We start from the raw sequence: 21680 nt of genomic DNA on the forward strand, positions 1-21680 counted from the left end.
CCCTCCTGGAGAAAAGCCCGCAAGAGCGCACGAAGCTTGTGTGCGGCTCTTGGGGGCTTTTCCCGCCTGCCTCCCCCTTGCATTCGCTCCATAGGACGCACACACATTTTCCCTTGCTTTTTAGGAGGGAAAAAGTGCGTCCAATGGTGCGAAAAATACGGTATATAACTGAAAATCATAAATAAATAAAAAATGGGAAAGGATGGGAAAACACTTTGGGAAGAATATAATCTGGATTCTGAGGAATAAATGAATGGCCAAATTTTGTTAATAATGGAGAAAAGAGGAACACGTGCTTTCCACTCATACACCTCTCCAGTTATTCCACCAGTGCGCTAGTGTTACCCAAATCAGTAACTTTGGGAAGAAGACAGGAGAACAAGACTGCAAGAGTTCCAGATGCACATTGAGGGGAGTTGGCAGGCAACTTACCTTGGGGGTAGAACGCCTTCTTCGGTTCATCCATCTCTGTTTGTCACATCCCCAAACAGAGCATCCATGGGGCAGAGGAGGAGGGAAGCAGAAAGGGACAAAAAGGTGGAGAGAGTTAGCAACTAAGCCTAGCCTTTGAGAAGAGCTCATACAGTGGTGCCTCTGGTTACGAACGCTTAGGTTACGAGCTCTGCTAACCCGGAAGTAGCTGCTTCTGGTTTCGAACTTTGCCACAGGATGTTAACGGAAATTGCGCGTCAGAGGCGCGTGCGCAGCGGCAGACCCCATTAGCGAAAGCACGCCTCAGGATAAGAGCGGTTTCAGCTTAAGAACGGACCTCCGAAACAAATTAAGTTCGTAACCAGAGGTACCACTGTATCTCCTGCAGATTCTTAAGCTCTACAAATGCTATCAGAAAGACCCTGCATAGATAGAACATTTTAAATGTTTGTAACCTCCTTTTCAACCATATGTCTCAAAGGAGGCCTAGAAAGATGTACTAAAAACAGTACAATTTTTAAAGCTACTATGTTGTATTATTACATACAATGAAAATGTATGTAATAGTCTGCTGTGGCCACAGACAGGTGGCAGTGAAAACTGGACTCTCAGAACCGCTGAGCCATTGCGGGATGGGCAGTTGGGTGGGCAGCTCAGGCAAGCAGCCCAGGTGAGCTGTGGAGGTTTGGCATGGTCTAAGAGAGGGAGGAAGTGAGAGGTGGGCCATAAAGAAGGCTTATTGCCGAAGAATTGATGCTTTTAAATTATGGTGCTGGAGGAGACTCTTGAGAGTCCCATGGACTGCAAGAAGATCAAACCTCTCCATTCTTAAGGAAATCAGCCCTGAGTGCTCACTGGAAGGACAGAGCGTGAAGCTGAGGCTCCAATACTTTGGCCACCTCATGAGAAGAGAAGACTCCCTGGAAAAGATCCTGATGTTTGGAAAGATGGCGGGCACAAGAAGGGGACGACAGGATGAGATGGTTGGACAGTGTTCTCGAAGCTACCAGCATGAGTTTGACCAAACTGCGGGAGGCAGTGGAAGACAGGAGTGCCTGGCGTGCTCTGGTCCATGGGGTCATGAAGAGTCGGACACGACTAAACAACTAAACAACAACAAGAAGAGAGGGAGGGGTGGCTTTGTTGAGCTCTAGGGGGGGTGGGGATGCTATGGCAAGGAGTAAAGGGAGAGGCAGGTGGTTAAGGTGCCGTTTCGAAAGAAGCAGTCAGGGATTGTGTCTGGAACCATCATTTGCATGCAAATCATGTGCTCTGGCACTGCGCTCTGGCACTGCACAGAGTGCGGCCCCAATGAATGCAGTGCACCTGTCCTACCTGCCTCCATGCCCTGCCAGGGACACTTGCTCATCTTCCCACCTGTCCTGATGCCAGTTATTTTTCCTGGGGAAGGATAAGAGAGCCATCTCTTGAACCACTTACATTTCTTTTAACATCTCCTTGTTTCACAGCAAGCCTCACGTCCAACAATATCACACCCATGTCATCCTCTAAGCTGTTTGGATCTTCCAGTTTTAGGGTCAACTCACTAGTCCTGAAAGCAGAAGAGTTTATTTAGCCAAAGACTGTCTTTAAGATCACAGCAGACAGCCACCAACTATTATATGGTGCCACTAGGATGCTATTTCTGTTCTCCATAGCCTGTTACTATTAATGTGCATGATTTACATATTATTTAAATGAGCAGAGGTGGGGCAGTTTTGGCCTTCCAGGTCTTGCTGGACTACATCTCCCATCAATCCTGACCATTAGCTATGCTGCCTGAGGCTGATGTGAATTGGAGTCCAACAACATTTGGAGGATAACAGTTTTGCCAGCCCTGTTCTAGAGCAGTCGTTATAAAGAAAAAGGAAGGTGTCTGCATGAGAGACCAGAGGGAATAGAAAGAAGAATGGACAATGTTTTGAGGCCAAGGAGATAAATAATAATAATAATAATAATAATAATAATAATAATAATGCGATAAAACATCAGACATTCAATACTTCCCTAAACAAGGTTGCTTTTAGATGGTCTTCTAAAAGTCAGATAGTTGTTTATTTCCTTGACATCTGATGGAACGGCGTTCCACAGGGTGGGCGGCACTACCGAGAAGGCCCTCTGTTTGGTTCCCTGCAACCTCACTTCTTGCAGGCAGGGAACCGCCAGAAGGCCCTCAGAGCTGGACCTCAGTGTCCAGGCTGAACGATGGGGGGTGGAATCACAGTGACCTAGAGTTGCACCCACACTTTGTGTACCATAGAGCTTATATGAATTTAGAGACAAACATTATTAACAAAATTCTAATTTGAATTTGCTTGCAATATTTCTTTCATAAATTTGAGAAAGGGTATTGGCACAAGTGGGACACGGGTGGCGCTGTGGGTTAAAGCCTCAGTGCCTAGGGCTTGCCGATCGAAAGATCGGCGGTTCGAATCCCCGCGGCGGGGTGCGCTCCCATTGTTCAGTCCCAGCGCCTGCCAACCTAGCAGTTCGAAAGCACCTCTGGGTGCAAGTAGATAAATAGGGACCGCTTACTAGCGGGAAGGTAAACGGCGTTTCCGTGTGCGGCTCTGGCTCGCCAGAGCAGCGATGTCACGCTGGCCACGTGACCCGGAAGTGTCTTCGGACAGCGCTGGCCCATGGCCTCTTTGAGTGAGATGGGCGCACAACCCTAGAGTCTGTCAAGACTGGCCCGTACGGGCAGGGGTACCTTTACCTTTACCTTTTATTGGCACAAGTAAAAAAATAATTGTACAGACCTATACAGGGTATTGAAATAAGTATATTAAATATACAGTGGTACCTTGATTCTCGAATTTCCGAACGGTTTGACGTTCAAAAACCAAGGCTTTCAATTTGCGCAGGCGCCCTGGAAACAATAGCCGACAACCGCATTGGATGTTCGGCTTCCAAAAAATGTTCAGAAACCAGAACACTTACTTCCAGGTTTTCGGCATTCGGGAGCTGAAACGTTTGAGTACCAAGGTGTTTGAGAACCAAAGTTCCACTGTATATGAATTTAGGTAACTAAGCACTTATCAATTTATTTTTGTTCTTTTTGTTTTGTTTTGTTTTTGTTATTTTTGTTTTTGTTTTTTGTTTGGGGGGGTCATTATTAGTTTTCCCAATTTCCCAATTCTTCATTTAAGACTCCTAGAGGAAACGTAGTATCAAATTTCTAAATCATATCGTCTAAAAATTTAAATGTAAGCTGTAAATTTGAAGAGTTTATGCATTCCTTGTGGTTTAATTTTAAAAGAAAAAGAGAGAGAAGATTCAGCAAGCTAAATTAGAATTCTGTAGGTTTTAGCATTTTGAGTCTCACAGAATGGATAACCAGCATCCCTAAGTAAATCAAATTAATGTTTAATAAGCTCTAAGCATACCTGTTCAGTTCCAGTTCACCCAGCATGACAACTGCTGAACCCATAAAGTCTGAAGAGGTTAAATCTCGATCATACACCTGATGCATATGGAAACAGGAGAAGAAGAAAAAGAAATATGTATCTGGACACCTGGAAACAATTTCTGCATTTCAGATAAAAGAGCTATTTGTTCTTATTTAGTTCTACGTCAGGTTCTGCAATTCATGTGAAAAGCAACTGTTGGTCGCATTTTTTATTGTCTTTTATTGGCCTGGTTCAAAACATTAAGCTGTGGTTTGTTTAGGTAGCGTGTGGCTTGTTTGAATGCCTGAACAGAGACAAGCAGACTAACCTGGCTTATTGTCTTGAAATGATGCAAAGCCAGGGTTTGTTGTGGGTTTACAAACCATGGCTTGCTTTAAACTCTACTTTGGCATTGGTTTGAGCCCAACTATTCTGCTCAGTCATGCTTTGTTTGGCTATCCCAGTTCATGTTATGTACTAAAGTTCTCACCCTGGGCCAGCAGGGGGATACTGTAGATAGTTTTCACTCAGGTCCACATATGCAAATAAGGGATTGAAAGTGACGTTCAGTGATTGGATAGTTACAGAAAATGGTTACTGTTGTGTTCTAGTGGAGCTCTATATAAGCAGGCTGGCTGAACCCTTCAGTTCAGTTCTGTTCTGGCCTGTGAATAAACAAGAGGTGTTTGAAGAATCGCTGTGTCGTCTGATATGTTCACCCACAACTTAACAGTTAAGATATTCAACAGGCTATAGGCAAGATAACTGGAAAAAACCCCAGCTTTGGAGAAGCAAATTGGCCTGTGTTTGCTCATCTGAGAGATGGCTTGATGTTTGTTGAGCAAACCATGGTTTCATGTTACATGTAAATAAACCCACTGAGACGTTTTCAGGTGTATTCATAGCACTTCTCCCCCCCCCCAAAAAAAAAAACCCTCAATATATTTTGTTCACTTTTGTCAACAAAACAACTCAAATTTTCCCTAAAACCAATTTGTAATTATTATTTTTTAAAATGCAGTTTTGGAAGTTTCAAACAAAAACTATGAACACATTTTTTTCTTTGAAGAAATACTCAAAAGAAATAAGAAAACCTGACAAGCTGTTAACTTTTAAAGTTGCTGGTGTTGTGTGTGTTTTTTTAAGGGATAAAGCTTGCCTTTGCCACCCTCAGACAGATGGTTCCTAACATACCGATAGTTAAAACTATTCATTGAGATTATGCCCAGAAATAGGTGTTTTTATCTATAGGCAGTGCTCACAACAGCTATTATGAAGGCTTGTTCTATGGATAAGAGACAGTTTTCAACAGAAAGTTAGGACTGTAAGCTCCTTTGTACCAAAGTCAAGTTCCTTTAGTTGAGATTCCTGCATTGCAGGGGGTTAGGCTAGATGACCGTTGGGGTCCCTTCCAACTCTACTATTCTATGATTCTTATCCATCTAGTTCAGCACTATCTTCACAGACTGGCAGGCGTTCTCCAGAGTTTCAGAAACATGTCTTTCCTAACCCAATGTTGAAATGCCATTGAAATAAACTCAGAGTCAAGTGTGAATTTCATGCTCTTTATTCAGCTCATAGTAGTGGCGAATGGAAGTTTCCCGGAAATGTCTGCTTTATATACATTATTTACACAATGGGGCCCACGTGATTGGCTAATTCTGGGATTCTCCTGTAGGCCAATCAGGTTGCGGATTCACTTCCACCTGGAGTTGGATTGGGTGGCTCCTGAGGACCCATCAGACTGCTGCATTCTGGATCCTATTGTTCCAGGACCAATCAGACTGCTGCATTCTGAATCCTGTTGTTCTAGGACCAATCGGAGTGCTGCATTTTTGATCCTGTTCAACTCATGGGTTGAACCCAAAGTCTTTTCTGCATGCAAATCATGAAATTGCTTACAGAAGAATACAAACTTTGCCTATTATGTACAGATTTGGGGGGGGGGGGGTTCTCCCATCACCACTGCTAGTTAGGCAAGCTTTTGAAATACTATAAAAATCTAGCTCCGTCTTATTAAGCGTGGCACTCCTGAGAAAGTGCTGGTCTGGCCTTGCTTTCTTTCCATCGGGAAAAGAACTACGTTGAGAATTAGAACCTATCTAGATATGCAGGAAATGGACTGGGGGTTGCTATGTAGTAAATTCTACCTATGGGTGAAGGGCTAGAATAGATTAGTCTATGGCCACTCTGGGTAGAAACTCACTCTGTCTACAAATATGTTAACCCAGAGAAGAAACACGGAGGAGAATTGCAAAGTTCCGAGGCCATTCTCAAATCGAATCAACGTCAGTCGAGAACATCATCTGTTCTGCATTTTCAAGATGCCATCTGCTTGTAGACAGCACATCTCAAAGATAATTCCTTAGGTGTGAGAGGTTTCATTTGTGTATTTATTCTATCTACAAGCCACCTGTAACATGTGTCTGCAGAGCGATGAACAAATTATAAATAAGACCATTTAAAATGAGAATCTCAAATGTACCCTAAAATCTAGCATAACTATAACCAGACTCTTCTCTGAGATGGGGGCTGAGATGTCAAGCCACTTTGAGAACTGTAGTTCTGTAAGGGGATTTGGGGATTGCAGCACCCTTCACAAACCACAAATCCCAGGATTTTTAGGGGGAGGTGCCATGACTGTTCATAGTGGTATAACACTGCTTTAAATATGGCGCCCAAGTGAAGCTCCTAGACCACCTTCCCATACCCTCCAACATTTCTCTGATGATAACAGGGACATTCAAAGACAACCTCATATACAATGCACCACAGCAATCCAGAGAGGATGCTTGCCAGAGCATGGATCGTCAAAGAAAAGTTATCAGCATCCAGATAGGGTTGTCATACCTGAGGTTCTAGCTTACCGTGGTCAAAAGCCCGCCCTCCCCAGGCCATTTTAGACAAAATTTGGCGGCCGCTCCAATCAACAGCTTACCTTCACGCAGAGTCTCTGGTCAAGGGCCTGTATTGGAATTATGACAGTTTCATTCCAAACAGGGTTCAGGTTCTTATAGATGACTTTGCTTTTGTAAAGCGTTTTCCCATTCAACTGAAACTTCACATAAGGGTCACTCGTACCTGAACAAGGAAAGAATGAAAAGAATTCAGTTGATCTAGAAAACGTTATTCTGGCTAAACCAGTAATTCCCAAATGGTGTATCTTGGCACTCTACAATGAGAAGAGGATTAAGTTAATTAAGGGACCTCTCCAGATGTCCTTTTTATCGTACATTCATGGTGATGTGTGATTATGATGGCATCAGTGCTGTTAGACATGGAACTGACATTGTTACTCGTTCCGCATGTCTGAGAAATCAAACCTTTAATGTGGCACCACCCACACTTCGGAACTCCCTGCCGATTGGAATCAGGCAAACTCCTTTGCTGTTCTCTTTTCAGCACTGGCTAAAAACTTTTTCCCTGTCCCTGCCAACCTAGCAGTTCGAAAGCACGTCAAAGTACAAGTAGATAAATAGGTACCACTCCGGCAGGAAGGTAAACAGCGTTTCCGTGTGCTGTTCTTGTTCACCAGAAGTGGCTTTGTCATACTGGCCACATGAGCTGTGTGCGGACAAACACTGGCTCCCTCGGCCAGTAAAGCAAGATGAGCACCACAACCCCATAGTCGTCTGGGACTGGACCTAATAGTCAGGGGTCCCTTTACCTTTACCTTACCCAGAAGTACAGAATGCTGACAATGTGTTTTGATCTGGCTTTCAGCTTATTGCTGGTTTTTATTATTTTTTGAGGTTTGGAATTCTTGTTTTTAACTGGGCTTTTTTTTTTGCTGAAAATTTCATTGTTTTATTCTTTCCACGAAACACGTTGAGGTTTGTTTCGCTTTTACAATCAAGATATATAAATATAGTAAGGAATAATTAATACATAATGCACAACCACGTTTTCAGCACTATTTATTTAACAAAATTTATGTACCACTACTTGACTGTAAGAAAACCTCTGATTGGTTTCCAAGTTTATAAATGGATTGATTTCTTGCAAGTGGGGAATGAGTATTGTGTTCCACCTGTAACATTGCCAGCTCGTCATATCGCAGCAGTTGAGTGGCTGAATATGGGACAAGGCTATTCTGCTCTCAATATTGCCGGTGCCTGCAACACTTTTTGGGGGGACATACTGCTTTGCTTCCAGCGGTTGTATGTTTCCACACATCTCTGCTCTGTCCATTCCCACCTCAGTCAGAGAAAGAGAGAGACAGAGAGGTGCCATGTTCTATTCACGTCATATATTTACAGCACTATGATTCCACTTTAAACAGCCATGGCTCCTCCTAAGGAATTCTGGGAGCTGTAGTTAAGGGTGCTAACAGTTGTTAGAAGAGGGGAATAGGGGCCTCCTAACAACACTAAGCACCCTTAACAAACTCCAGCTCCCAGAATTCTTTGGGGGGAAACCAAAGCATCATCATAGTGCTTTAAATATGTGGTGTGAATGCACCCACAGGCTCCTGTGGATCAGCCAACTTAGAACTGGATATCCCTTTATTTAATGCATGGGAAGAGAAACTACTATCATTGCACATTCACAGAAGGAAGGGCAAAGCTCCACAGATAATACCGCTGAGCGTTAAGCATTTCCAATAACCTTCCAGAGGATGTTTCAGTGCTTAGAAATGAGATGAACAGAGGTGATTTGCCTTACGTTCTATTGTTAATTTCTCTTAAATATTCCGGTCCCTTCTCTCCTTTCTTAAAAATAAAATAAAGGAAGGGGAGACAAGAAGGCTCAAGAGAAGAGCCGGCCTTTATCTCCCTGATAAGCAGAGGCTGCCAGCATATTAATAATAATTTTAAAAAAAGAAGTCCCTCAACTATTAACTACATTAAAAAGGCTATATCTGGAGGAGGCCAGGGAAGCAACTGGTAGAATGAAAACATGAATAAGGAGATTGAAGGCAGGTTGGTCTAAACGCATTCGCTTATCTGTTTCTTAAATGGAACAAGAACTGCACAACAAAGCACTTTTTAAAAAGAAGAAAGGAAATGAACAGAGACAATATGTTTTTTCGGCTAATGCAATATTCAATCCCCAAATAACCTCTCCTCTTCGAGAAGGGAAGGAAAACATTCTCTGTGGGGATATTCTGCGTTTCTCACATCAACGTTGGAAGTTTTACGGTTGCCGGAACATCCCCACGGCTGCTACCCCGCCTTCCCTTACTGTAAAACAATGCCGTTCGTGCAAAACGAAGGGTTTTTGTTGTTTCTGTTAGTTTTCTTTTTTTTAAGCGTGCATTGGGGGGGATGGACGGGTTGGCGGGCGGTTGAGGGGGGTGGGCGGCGGGAGGCGAACTATAATGAAAGAGCCTTTTAATTAAATGAGATTGCCTCCCTGGGATCAGGACTTCATGCTTGTCAGCTTACTCTCAAAATAAACATCTCAGAAGCAGGGCCTCGGCGGTGTCACTTACGGAGGCAAAGCACGCCGGGTAATCCCTAGGTATCTTGACAGCTACATAATGTTCAAACTGTTTCACGGGTGAACGGCAGCACTTGCGTGAAAGAAAATATTAATGTCTGGAATTAATAGGGAGAAAAGGGGGGGACGGCGCTTGACAGCACCAAAACGGGGGGTGGGGGGGTAGGAGTGTCAAGTTAGGAGAACGTTAATTGTGAGGGGGAAATAATTGAGAGGCGCCGGGGGGGGGGGAGAGAGAAGAGGAGAGGCGAGAGAAAAGCACCGAACACGGAAAGTGAGGGAGGGCCTCTCTCTCAGCACCCACCCCGGAAAAGAAGAAGAAGAAGAAATTGTCTCACTGTCAAGAAAGTAACGTCTCTACTAGGCAAGCCAGCCAGGAGGAGGGGTGAGGAAGGAGTCAACGGGTGAAAGGAGGAAGGAGCCTCCGTTGCTTGAGATGGCGACGCCAAGGATGAACAAGTGATGGGCCGTCCGCGTCAGCCAACAGACGGGCTTTAACCCCAATAATCGGCAGCTTTGCAAACAATGGGCCTGAGAGGCATTACCGTAAGCAGAGAGCCGGCTGCCGAGATCCGAACCTGTAGCCAAGCGACTCCCCGTTTCAAAATATGTCCATTTGGCCTTCCCTCCTGAACTCTGCACGGATATTTTCTCTAACCTGCGTGCTGCCGGCACAGCTATGTTTCCAGTCTGTGCCGAGATCCTACACAGTAGTCCAAGAACTTCAATTTTTAAATAAATATATGTTAACCTCCCCTCTATGCTTAGTGGCCGAAGAACATCTGTTTTTAATAATAACAATAACAACAACAATAACTTATTATACCCCGCCCATCTGTCTGGGTTTCCCCAGCCACAAATATACAGTTGTATCTTGGAAGTCAAATGGAATCTGTTCCAGAAGTCCCTTCGACTTCCAAAACGTTCGGAAACCAAAGCACGGCTTCTGATTAGCTGCAGGATTTTGAAAATTGTTCAAAAACCAGAATACTCACTTCTGGGTTTCTATTGTTCAGGAGCCAATTTGTTCGGGAGCCAAGGCATTTGAGATCCAAGTATATACTATACCAGGTATATACTATACCTGGAACTGTTACATACAGCACATAATACCCATTTCCGCATTTGTAAGAAATCAATCTTTTAGTTTGGCAGCAATCAACCGTTGGAACTCCCTGCCAATTGACCACCAGACAGGCTCCTTTGCTGTACCCTTTTTGGCTAAAAACATTTTTGTTTAGGCAAGCCTGTCCAGGCACGGATATGCTGATGTGTTTCTTTCTCTTTTTAGTCTACTGTTACTTTAAATATTATTTCGAAAATATTTTAAATAGTTGTTTTTAACTGTTTTTACTGCTATTTCCATTCCCCCGCCCCCCCATTTTGCAAACAGCTTTGAGGTGGTTTGTTGTTGTTGTTGTTGTTGTTTTACAATCAAGAGGTATGTGCATTTTAGGAAACAAATAAAATAAATAAATATTTTTCCCTTGTAAACTTTGTGGGGGTGTTTTTTCTCTAACCTACATGCTTTCAGCATAGCTATGTTTTCCCTTCAAGCAGGCAAGCACAAGCTGAGAGGAAAACAATATGAACGATACATTATTTGCCCTTCAAACAACCCCCATAAATGCTGGCAAATGTTACTACTACTAAATGCTACTGTTTCGTTTAAAAATAAAAATAGGGCACATTGAAAATTTATCCGGGGCCCTGCCTTCCTTTCTACCTTGATTGTAAATAATTTCTACATTTGTTTGTTTTGTGTTGTGCATTACCTAAAAATATTAGGCAGTATAATTTACTTAACACAGATGAATGACATCTAATATAAGGGGTGGGACAGAGTATGAATTGTAAAACCTGAATTGTGAATTATGAGAACGATTGGTTGTTAAGCCACTCTGGAAATTATAGTCCTGTGAGAGGAATATTAAAATTATGATTATTATTACAATTAATTTATTAATCAGGTCCAAATCCAGTACTCTAATTGGTATGTCACCTTGGCCATCTAAAAATCAAAAATTTAAGAAGCAGTAGTAGCAGCAATACCCCAGTAGCATGACCTCTGCCAATGTTTCCAGTGAAATTATATGTTATTGGCATGTTTAGGCCCAAGACTAATCTGAAATATCCATGCACAGTTTTGCCATTCTTAGAAGAGAGAAAGGTTTTGAGCCCTAGTCTCAAGTCCTCTTCCATTCTCTCCGTATGCATTTTGGGCAGATTGTTGGAAAGTTCCTTCTGCAGCGAGAACTTCCTAGCATCACAAATGCACTGCCTGTACAATCCAATTGGCATTTAACGTTTCTCAAATTAGAGGCAGATATGGCGTTTTAAATGGTTACTGCTGCCCTCTAGCAGTTAAAAGGAGAACTGCCTCTGAACTTTCCCGGAGTTTCTCACTGTGTAGGTGTGTCCTGAAATCAGTGGAAATACCACAGCGGGGGAAATGAAAATAAAAAAGGCAAAAGTTAATAAAATCAGGACACACTAGTTTTCTTCTCTTTTTTTTCCAAAATACATTTGGATATTATAAAATGGAATATATATATATAGAGAGAGAGAGAGAGAGAGTGCCAGTTTGTTTTGTGGTTAGAGTATTGGATTAAGACCTGCCTCTCAACCTAACCTACCTCCCAAGATTGTTGTGGCGATTAAATGCAGGAAGAGGGGGACCATATACACTACCTGGAGCCCCTTGGAGAAAAGGGTGGAATATAAATCCAATCGATCGATCAATTCAAATACCTGGTAAAACAGGTATTTCACAGTGACCGCCCAGACATCTATGAGAAGCCTGCAAGCTGGACATGAGCAATATAGAATCCAGCCCATCCAGCAACTGGCACAGAGAGGCATAATGACTCTAACAGTACAAGTAGAAAATAACCATTGTGGCTAGTTGAAAGCCAGTGTGGTATAGTGGTTAAGAGCGGTAGTCTCGTAATCTGGGGAACCGGGTTCGCGTCTCCGCTCCTCCACATGCAGCTGCTGGGTGACCTTGGGCCAGTCACACTTCCTTGAAGTCTCTCAGCCTCACTCACATCACAGAGTTTTTGTTGTGGGGGAGGAAGGGAAAGGAGAATGTTAGCCGCTTTGAGACTCCTGAAGGGGAGTGAACGGCGGGATATCAAATCCAAACTCTTCTAGTAGCATGGATAGCCTTGTCCTCCACGAATTTGGAAATGTGTACCTGATGCTGGGGATATGGGCTGTCTGAATCTCTGCAGAAAGGTACACAGGGAACAAAATACCACCAAACCAAGTCTAACACTGCTGCAGTGGTCGAAGGTTTGTTTGTGCATATACCACTAGTCAATGGGATCAAGAGCCATTTCACATAGCAAAAGCGGCAAGCACAAACTCATCGACAAGTCTTCCTGTCCGTGCATGACTTTGCTTTTTCATTCTTATCTATCAAGAAGAAGAAGAAGAAGAAGACGAAGAAGAAGAAGAAGAAGAGGAGTTTGGATTTGATATCCCACTTTATCACTACCCGAAGGAGTCTCAAAGCGGCTAACATTCTCCTTTCCCTTCCTCCCCCACAACAAACACTCTGTGAGGTGAGTGGGGCTGAGAGACTTCAGAGAAGTGTGACTGGCCCATGGTCACCCAGCAGCTGCATGTGGAGGAGAGGAGACACGAACCCGGTTCCCCAGATTACGAGACTACCGCTCTTAACCACTACACCACACTGGCTCTAAAACTATCTAAAACTATCATGTGTGAATTAGTCCTCAGGGCAAATTCTTGCCTGCTTGCCACTGTGGCAATCACTGAAAGCTGAGAATAAGGAACTGCCTTTCTGTTTAATTTTCTGGGTGCTTGAATTGTAAAGGTCTCTGCAAAACAACTCATCTTGATGTCCAATGAGACACGACTAGCAGCCCATGATCCTGTCACGACTATAGCAGTGGAATGGAAGGAGTTAACCCTTTCCCTCCCCCTTTGGATGCCATTTTGCATTAAACCACTGGAAGCACTCATAGGAGATTTGGGCATCTGTATGCTCTATTTTCTTGGTTACATCTGAATCAGAAGAGGCCAGTGCCTGGATGAAGGCCAATAAACTGAGGCCAAATCATGGTAAGATGGAATCTTTGTGGGTAAGGGGTTCCCAGATCTGGGAGTTCACCTGTCTCTGAAGAAACAGGTGCACAAGTTGTGGGTGCTCCTAGGTACAACTTTTGTCACTGTAGGCTTCTGAGACTTCTGTGGTGAGGAGGGGCTATTATTAGATTAGGTTGAAACACCAACCACACCTTTCCAGGACAGGGATTGGACTACTGTAATGCACTCTGTGTAGGGCTTCCCTTGAGATTGGTCCAGGAGCTGTAGCTGGTGTAGAACACTGCAACCAAGTTGCTGAGTGGAGCACCAGGACATGCAGATATTATAGCTATGCTGGGAGAACGGCACTGCCTGCCAATCAGCTACAAAGCCATGGCTGTAGTGTGGTATAGTGGTTAAGAGTGCTGGACCTAGGAGACCAGGGTTCAAATCCCCAAGCAGCTATGAAGTTCACTGAGTGACTTTAGGTGTGTCCCTACGTCTTAGCCTAACCTACGGTACCTCATAGGGTTGTTCTGAGGATAAAATAGGAGGAGGAAGTGTGTGTGCCACTTTGAGCTCCTAGGGAAAAAAGGTGGGATATAAATACAGTAGTAGCTGTAATAATAACAACAACAACAACAACAACAACTATAAAGCCCTGAGCAAATCAAGACTAGGTTACCTAAAAGACCGCCTGCTCCTCTATAGACCTGCAAGATCACTTAGTTCATCTGGGGAAATTCTACTTGTGGTGCCACACTCTACAGCAGGGGTAGGCAACCTAATCACCTTCTCAATCTGGCCCACAGACACTCCGGGAATCAGTGTGTTTCTACATGAGTAGAATGTGTCCTTTTATTTAAAATGCATCTCTGGGTTATTTGTGGGGCATAGGAATTCATTCATTTTTTATTTTTTTCAAAACATAGTCCGGCCCACCATATGGTCTGAGGGACGGTGGACCAGCCCATGGCTGAAAAAGGTTGCTGACCCCTACTCTACAGAATATCATAGGGTGGTGATCAGAAAACATACATTTACTGCTGTTGCCCCATCAGTTGTGTCATACATCTTGCAAGGGCTTATCCTTTTTGTCCAGGTTTTCCCTGTTTACCATAAGATTCGACCCAGATTTATATGCATGAATTCCCTAGATCTGTTTCATTTGTTTTTATGTCTTTATACTGTTTTGTTGATTTTAGGCAACACTGGATCCTGGTTTGTATACTGTACATATTTTAAAAACGTTAAGGGGTTTAGAAAGGCTTTAAAATAAATATATAAATACATTTTCCTGACAGAAATTGCCGCATACAGAGCACACTTTGCCAGTTTATGAAACAGCTGAAATTTTGTCACAAGAAATGTGCAGATATGTGCATATGGATGTGCAGGTGAGCAGTCTTTCACTGCTGTCTTGCAATGTTTAAAGCATCACAAGTCTTTCCTGCAGCATGGAAAAACATCCACAAGAGGGCACCACCAAAGCAGACACAGATTTTGTCCCAGTGTCCTGCGGATACTGTCACATATAAAGTATGGTAGATTTTGCAAAGCAAAAGCTTAGTATTTCCCACAAAAGTAGATCCTGCCTCAACCACAGCTGGAGGACCCCAGGTTTCCTCGATAGTTTTCAGCCATTATCCCAGCTCACTCTAAGACAACTTCATGTGACTACTCCATGAATGCAAAATTTAGTACTGGGAAGAAGCATCAAGATTTTGAGAACTGTTCCCCTTCTGTTTTGTTTTGTTTTGTTTTGTTTAAGCAGCAATTTTGTTGCTCTTGTCGCAGCAAAGATAGGCTTGAAACTATGAAGTCAGAAAGCAGAAAAAGTAGTTCATGGCCAGTGATTGAATACAGTGTAACTCGGGTTACATACGCTTCAGGTTACATACACTTCAGGTTACATACTCCACTAACCCAGAAATAGCGCTTCAGGTTAAGAACTTTGCTTCAGGATTAGAACAGAAATCATGCTCCGGCGGCACAGCAGCAGCAGGAGGCCCCATTAGCTAAAGTGGTGCTTCAGGTTAAGAACAGTTTCAGGTTAAGAACGGACCTCTGGAACGAATTAAGTACTTAACCCGAGGTACCACTGTAATTGATACAAAGAGTTTCCATGCAAAATCCCATCATGTGTACAAGAAATCATAACATGTGGATAAGACCCAACCCTCAGGCGCACAGCAAGTTGCAAAATTGGCTCTTGGAGCTATTACCCTCTAGAGCTCAGCTAAAGCACCACTCCATTATCTGTACATCTTTGAAGAAGAAGAGGAAGAATAATAATCAGCACTGTACATATAGCAAGAGACTGACTCACCACAGCGATCCCTGATGACCAGGTTTCTGCCTTCCTTCAGATGTATTGTTAACAGATATGCAAATGTGGTGGGCAATTTGCTCAAACCATCGCTTCCTTCCTCAAGCATCTGTGGAAAAAGTTTCAAAAGGAAAGGTATACATCAGTTTCACTTCTGATAAAGAGCATGTACTAAACACAGATTCACCCTATCACAATTCTAGGAATCTGAAAGCTAGGACCACATGAAAGACCACTAAAAGTAGACACAACATACTGTGTCTTGCCTAGGCATTAAGGTCATCATCCAAGGCCCTTCATTGGCTGCCATCATTTGTGTGCTCAGGCAATTTTATTTGCCATCACTCTGTCCTTTTCTGGTTCCATTGGGATCATCTTCTTATTCACAACGTTATTGCTCATGATGCTTTCATTTAATTGTATCTTAAAGGGGGGTGGGCAAGTCTGTCAATTTTGGTTTCTCGGTTTCTCTATTTTTCCAACCTTAAATTCCATTCTCCACGTTTCTACATCAGTTTGCAAAAAGAAATTCACAAAAAAATCCTCATGTAGAAAAGTAAAGGAATTTGGGGATACAATTTACAATGAACTCAAAAAGATATTGAAGATTTCCTTTGCAAAAAATAATAATGAAGCCTTCCTTTTAGGCATCATAAGACACTGATATACCAAATATTTCTTTATGCCACCATGGCAGCAAGAATTCTAATAACTAGAAACTGGAAAGGAGATGTGATACCGATGAAATTGGAGTGGCAATCAAAACTGTTAGAATTTGCAGAATTGGCTAAAATGATGGAAAAACATTTATAAAAGAATGGGACCTGTACAGAAAGTATCTCAGGGAGCACTGCAAGAATTTGAACTCACTGGCAGGCCTGGAGCAACTTCTATAGAAAATTCGGAAATTATAGAAACTTAAGAGAATAAAGATGTATTAGCATTGATAAAGATAATTGTGACAATTTTAAAAGTGATAAGGTATCATGTGATGGGAAGTCGTTATAGAAGGTTTGTATTAGGAAATTATTGTATTTAGATGTATTGTGTAAAAGCGTGTGGTTTTTTTGTTGGTTGGTTGGTTGGGTTTTTTGTTGGAACTAACAAAGCATATATAAATAAATAAATAATCCTCATGAAATTTCATCAGCATTTTAATGTGAATTTTTCCTCAAATAGACATTTTTATATGCAATGTTGTCTGACACACACACACACTTGCAAAGCAATTTTCCCTAATCGAAAGCATTTTTTACAGGTTTCTTTCACTAACATATGCATCTTTATGTTAGTTATGTTTACTCTTGGAAATGCATTTTCATCCGTATTACTTGGCTGGAGAATAGCACTGCAAAATTCAGGGAGGTGCAGATTTTGAAGAATGGCTGTGTTTCGTTTTCGTATTGTTTCAAAAAGTGTGAATTGGGAGGTTTGCCTTCAAATGCAAACTGAACTGAATTTTCCCCTATCCTCAACTTTAAAATCATTTTGTCGTTGTTGCATATACCACTCTGGGATCTGTTTGGATGAAGGGTAGTTTAGGCATTTTAAAAGTGGGTAAAACTGGTCTCATTCTGACACTACAATCAAATTGTGGTTTGGCCATTGGGGAGATGCTTGGAGGTCCTAAGCTTCCCCCTTTGTGCTCACATTCATTACTTCTTCTCCAGGTTCACACAAACCATAGTTTCCCTCCAAACCAGAATCAGAAACCATAGCTTGAACTGGATTTTCAGTTCTGAGCTGGAAGTAAAAGGTGAAGGACCCCTGACAGTTAAGTCCAGACACAGACAACTCTGGGGTTGCAGCGCTCATCTCGCTTTACAGGCCGAGGGAGCCAACGTTTGTCCGCAGACAGTTTTTATGGGTCATGTAGCCAGCATGTCTAAGCCGCTTCTGGCAAAACCAGAGCAGCACACGGAAACACCGTTTACCTCCCTCCGGAGCGGTACCTATTTATCTACTTGCACTTTGACATGCTTTCAAACTGCTAGGTTGGCAGGAGCTAGGACCGAGCTACGGGAGCTCACCCCGTCACGGGGATTCGAACCACCGACCTTCTGATCAACAAGCCCAAGAGGCTCAATGGTTTAGACCACAGCGCCACCCATGAGCTTGTGGTAAACCATAGTTTAAACCAAGAAGGGAAGGAGTAAATTGGAAGACATGAGTGTGAAGCCCTTTGTAATGGCCAGTTTGACTATTACATCTAATCTGGGCCATTGATTTAATGATCCCTGGATTTACATTTGCAGAGGCAAAATGAATACAGGGATTGGGAGAGGAGCAAGTGTTGTGTAGTCATTAAAAGAGCTAGAGCATCTATATGCATATAGACAGGGCAGATAGTCAAAGCTGAGGGGGAAATATGGGAGAATCGTATGTTGCAAATGTTGTCTATAGGAATAAAAGAAAATTATTATAAATTAATTTGGAGATAGTATTTAACACCAGTCAGATTAAATTAAATAAACAAAGAATATTTGGTATTATGTTGGAGGGGATGCCAGGAAACTGGGCATGATGTTCACATGTGGTGGGGGTGTAAATATGTACTATTTTTCTGGCAAAGGGTGTTTAAGGAGATAACAGAAATCACTGGGTTAAAGTCTAGAGGCAGCATTATTATCAATTTACGATGGGGTGGAAGGTTCGTAGGCTACGAAGGACTTGCTCACAAATTTGCACGAATTATGATAGCTAGGAAGTAGAAGGGGCAAGCAAAATATAAAATGGAAGAATTGTATAAAGAGGTGTGGGACATAGCTATTAATGATAAATTAACATGTGCCATTAAGGTAAGATGGGGAATACGCAGGAGAAATGATTTTGAGGAGATATGGAGGGTGTTTGTAGAATTTGTACTGTTAAAATGGAAAGGGGTCAAACCATTGCAAGAGGTGTTGAAATTTTAGGAGTTTGGATAGTTACAATGGAGTGGTTTTAGTGGTGCAGAGCACATTTTTATTCTTATTTATGTATGATTATTACTTTGTCAAAATAAATAATAATAATAATAATAATAATAATAATAATAATAATAATGAGAGAGAGCTAGAGTAGGACCTGGGAGACCAAGGTTCAAATTTCCATTCGGCCATGAAGCTCACAGGGTGATTTTGGGCCAATCACCATCTCTTAGCCCAGGCATCCCCAACCTGCGGCCCTCCAGATGTTTGGGCCTACAATTCCCATGTTTCCTAGCTAACAGGACCAGTGGTCAGGGATGATGGGAATTGTAGTCCAAAACATCTGGAGGACCGAAGGTTGGGGATGCCTGTCTTAGCCTAACCTGGAAGATTGTATAACCAACTAAGGTAAGAGCCATGTTTATTGCTCCACCTACTTTTACCTGCCCATGCGTGTTCTCTGGAAGGACATGCAGCCCCTGGGCTGAAAAATGTTCCCCACCTTTCTGTTAGGTCACAGTGCATCCAAATGAAATTACAGAGCAAGTCACCACACCATTGGGGACTAGTGCTGCAGACAAGGTTACTTCTGCAGGAGGCAACATGAGAGTAAGACAAGAATCCAGTCTTAGGGAAGGAAGAAACCAAGGAACATACTGAGTCAAAGCCCATCTAGCTCAATATTGTCTTCTCCAAGATTTCAGACAGTGGACTTTTCTAGTCCTACCTAGAGATGCCATTATTGAATCAGATCTTCTACATGCAAGTCAAATGCTCTGGCACTGAGCCATAGCCTTTCCCATTAGGTTGAGGTGAGCCCAACCCACCTCCACCTGCCTTGAGAACTATTAACCACACCACAATTCTTCCACATTCCTTGCTGTTATGCAATGCCCATTGCTAGATTCCACAAAAGTATTCTATTAACACAAGCTTCAGAGGCTCTGCACCTGGTACTTGCAGCTTACAGCCTGGCATTCGTTTTTTTTAAAAAAATGTATCACTCACCGACTGCTCCTCAAACAGCTGAGAAGAGCTGGAGGAGTCAAGAATGGAGCCTCCGCCATACGAACGCTATGAAAAGAATAGAACAGAGGTTGTATTGACATTGCATTGTATTGCTGTTGCTCAATCCTTCAGCAATGACGTTCCATTCCAGTGCAAAAAGAAAGAAAAGAGAAAGGTGCAAGACGGGGGAAAGGACTTATCTTTGAGCAAGTTGAGGAATGTCGCCAGACAGCAGATCAAGTCACATGCTTTCCCCCATCATTCACATACATAATGTGTGAAGCCTGATGCTCTGAGCCCATACACACTATGGTCCAAACTGCACAATCATGCAAGCCAGATTACTTGATCTAGATGATTTGCAGCAGCTCTACAGGGTTTCAGGTGAAGGACATTCCCAACCCCTCCCTGGAGATACTAAGGATTAAGCCTGAGACCCTTCTCTGTGCAAACCAGATACTCTACCACTAAGCTGCAGCACTTTCCCAAGGTTCTAGTCCTCATGTTTCTGAATAAAGGGTTGAAGTAAATGGGGAACATTAGAGCCTGCCTTATTAGACGATTGGTTCATCTGTTGTCCACATGGACTAGCAGCAACTTTTGGGGGTTTCAAACAGGAGATAATCCCAGACCTACCTGGAGGTGGCAGGGATTGAACCCAGGACCTTCTGCATTTGCTGTTTTACTGTTGTTGCTGCTGTTTGTAGGGTGGATGGATAACCACACAATTGTGTATACAGGCCTATAAACTAGCTCACACTTCACATTATGCACAAGGTAAAGGGGAAGGGCACTCCATCCCACAAACTGGATCACCAGCCAGCTGGCGTCAAAGCTGGGCCAGTTCTGTGGCGGCACATTCTTTCCAGCTAAAGGATCCCCAAAATCCTAGATTCAAAGAATGGCGACATTTCCCCTACCAATACGAGGGTTGGAAGGGGATTGGTTGACTGTGTAATGTGTAAGGATGAGTGACTATGTCAGTTTTGCTTTCTAACCTTTCCATTTTTAAGATCAGTTCTCCACATTTCCGTGTCAGTTTGTGATGAGAGAGTCCTCATGAAAATTCATCAGCATGTTAGTGCATATCTAACATACACATTTTTGCATACCATTTCCCCTAAAATAATGCCATTTTATATGTTATTTTCATCAACACATGCATTTTTGTGGAGACGTTATCCCAATATCTGCATTTTTGTACACATTACTTGGTTGGCAAATTGCATTGCAAATTTCAGAAAAGGACGAATTTCAAGTGCTGTGTTTCAGCTTGCATACCATTTTAGAAAGTCTGAATTACATAAATTCATTTTTAAATGCAAACTGAATTGACTTTCTCCCCCACCTTTAGTAATATGCTTGTATGTACAGCACTAATATGTATGCATATATATCATACAAATGTTTTGATCCCCTTTGGGGGCTTACCAACTGACCTTCCCTCTACAACCTTGAGGGAATGTGGCACGCAGGGCAAAAGGTCCCCCCCCCCCTAGCATCAGGTCTAAACCAGCCCACTGACATTGGTCAACCCCCAGGCACATTACCTCAAGAACATCTTCTGCAAGGTCACTGCTAAAACTGCTTCTTTTCAATAATTCAAAGAGATCTTCACTGGATTTCCGCTTCACGTCCAACTGTGGGCCATAAGCAACCGGTTCCTCAACTCCAATTTCCAAGCGCACAGTCTCCTGCTGGTTCCACTGCCACTTCTCCCCACTCTGTTTTGAGGAAGAGCTGCTGGTCTCCTGAAGGAACATCTCCGTTGCAGAAAAACCACTGGGGAAATAAGTGGACAGAGCCTTGGAACGCGAACAATTCATTTCTTCTTCAACAACTGTCTCCACGTCCAACATGTCCGGTACTGAGGAACTAAGACGCCGGTCTAACGGATGCCTTTTCCTGGTCTCCACTAGTTTAGAAGAGCTTTTCTTAGTCCTTCTGATGCTGAAGTTCTGTAGCCTTCTTGTTTTTTGTTTGAATGATCCCCAGACAGAAGACTTATCCAGTTCCATGATTAAATTGGATTTCCAACACCGGGTCTTAAGGCTTTTCCATTGACTCCTAAGGGTGATGTAGAGAGGGACAAAACATAAGGAGAAACGAAGTGAGCTG

General features: G+C 42.8%; 1 protein-coding gene across 6 annotated transcripts in view; it reads right to left on the reverse strand.

Annotated features, from left to right (window-relative positions):
* The window catches only part of MCTP2 (multiple C2 and transmembrane domain containing 2), a 113472-nt gene that overhangs the window by 73254 nt on the left and 18538 nt on the right, over positions 1-21680 (reverse strand). For all 6 annotated transcript variants that reach the window (XM_083411947.1, XM_083411948.1, XM_083411952.1 and 3 more), the window contains 7 exons: positions 21113-21629; positions 19563-19628; positions 15646-15754; positions 6760-6902; positions 3819-3895; positions 1873-1984; positions 433-468 (listed from right to left, as the gene is read on the reverse strand). In XM_083411947.1, coding sequence (XP_083268073.1) covers positions 433-468; positions 1873-1984; positions 3819-3895; positions 6760-6902; positions 15646-15754; positions 19563-19628; positions 21113-21580 — 1011 coding nt within the window. In that variant the 5' untranslated portion in view covers positions 21581-21629. The remainder of the gene's footprint in view (positions 1-432; positions 469-1872; positions 1985-3818; positions 3896-6759; positions 6903-15645; positions 15755-19562; positions 19629-21112; positions 21630-21680) is intronic.

This window comes from Podarcis tiliguerta (assembly GCF_965153285.1).
Source record: "Podarcis tiliguerta genome assembly, chromosome: 14".
NCBI lineage: Eukaryota > Metazoa > Chordata > Lepidosauria > Squamata > Lacertidae > Podarcis > Podarcis tiliguerta.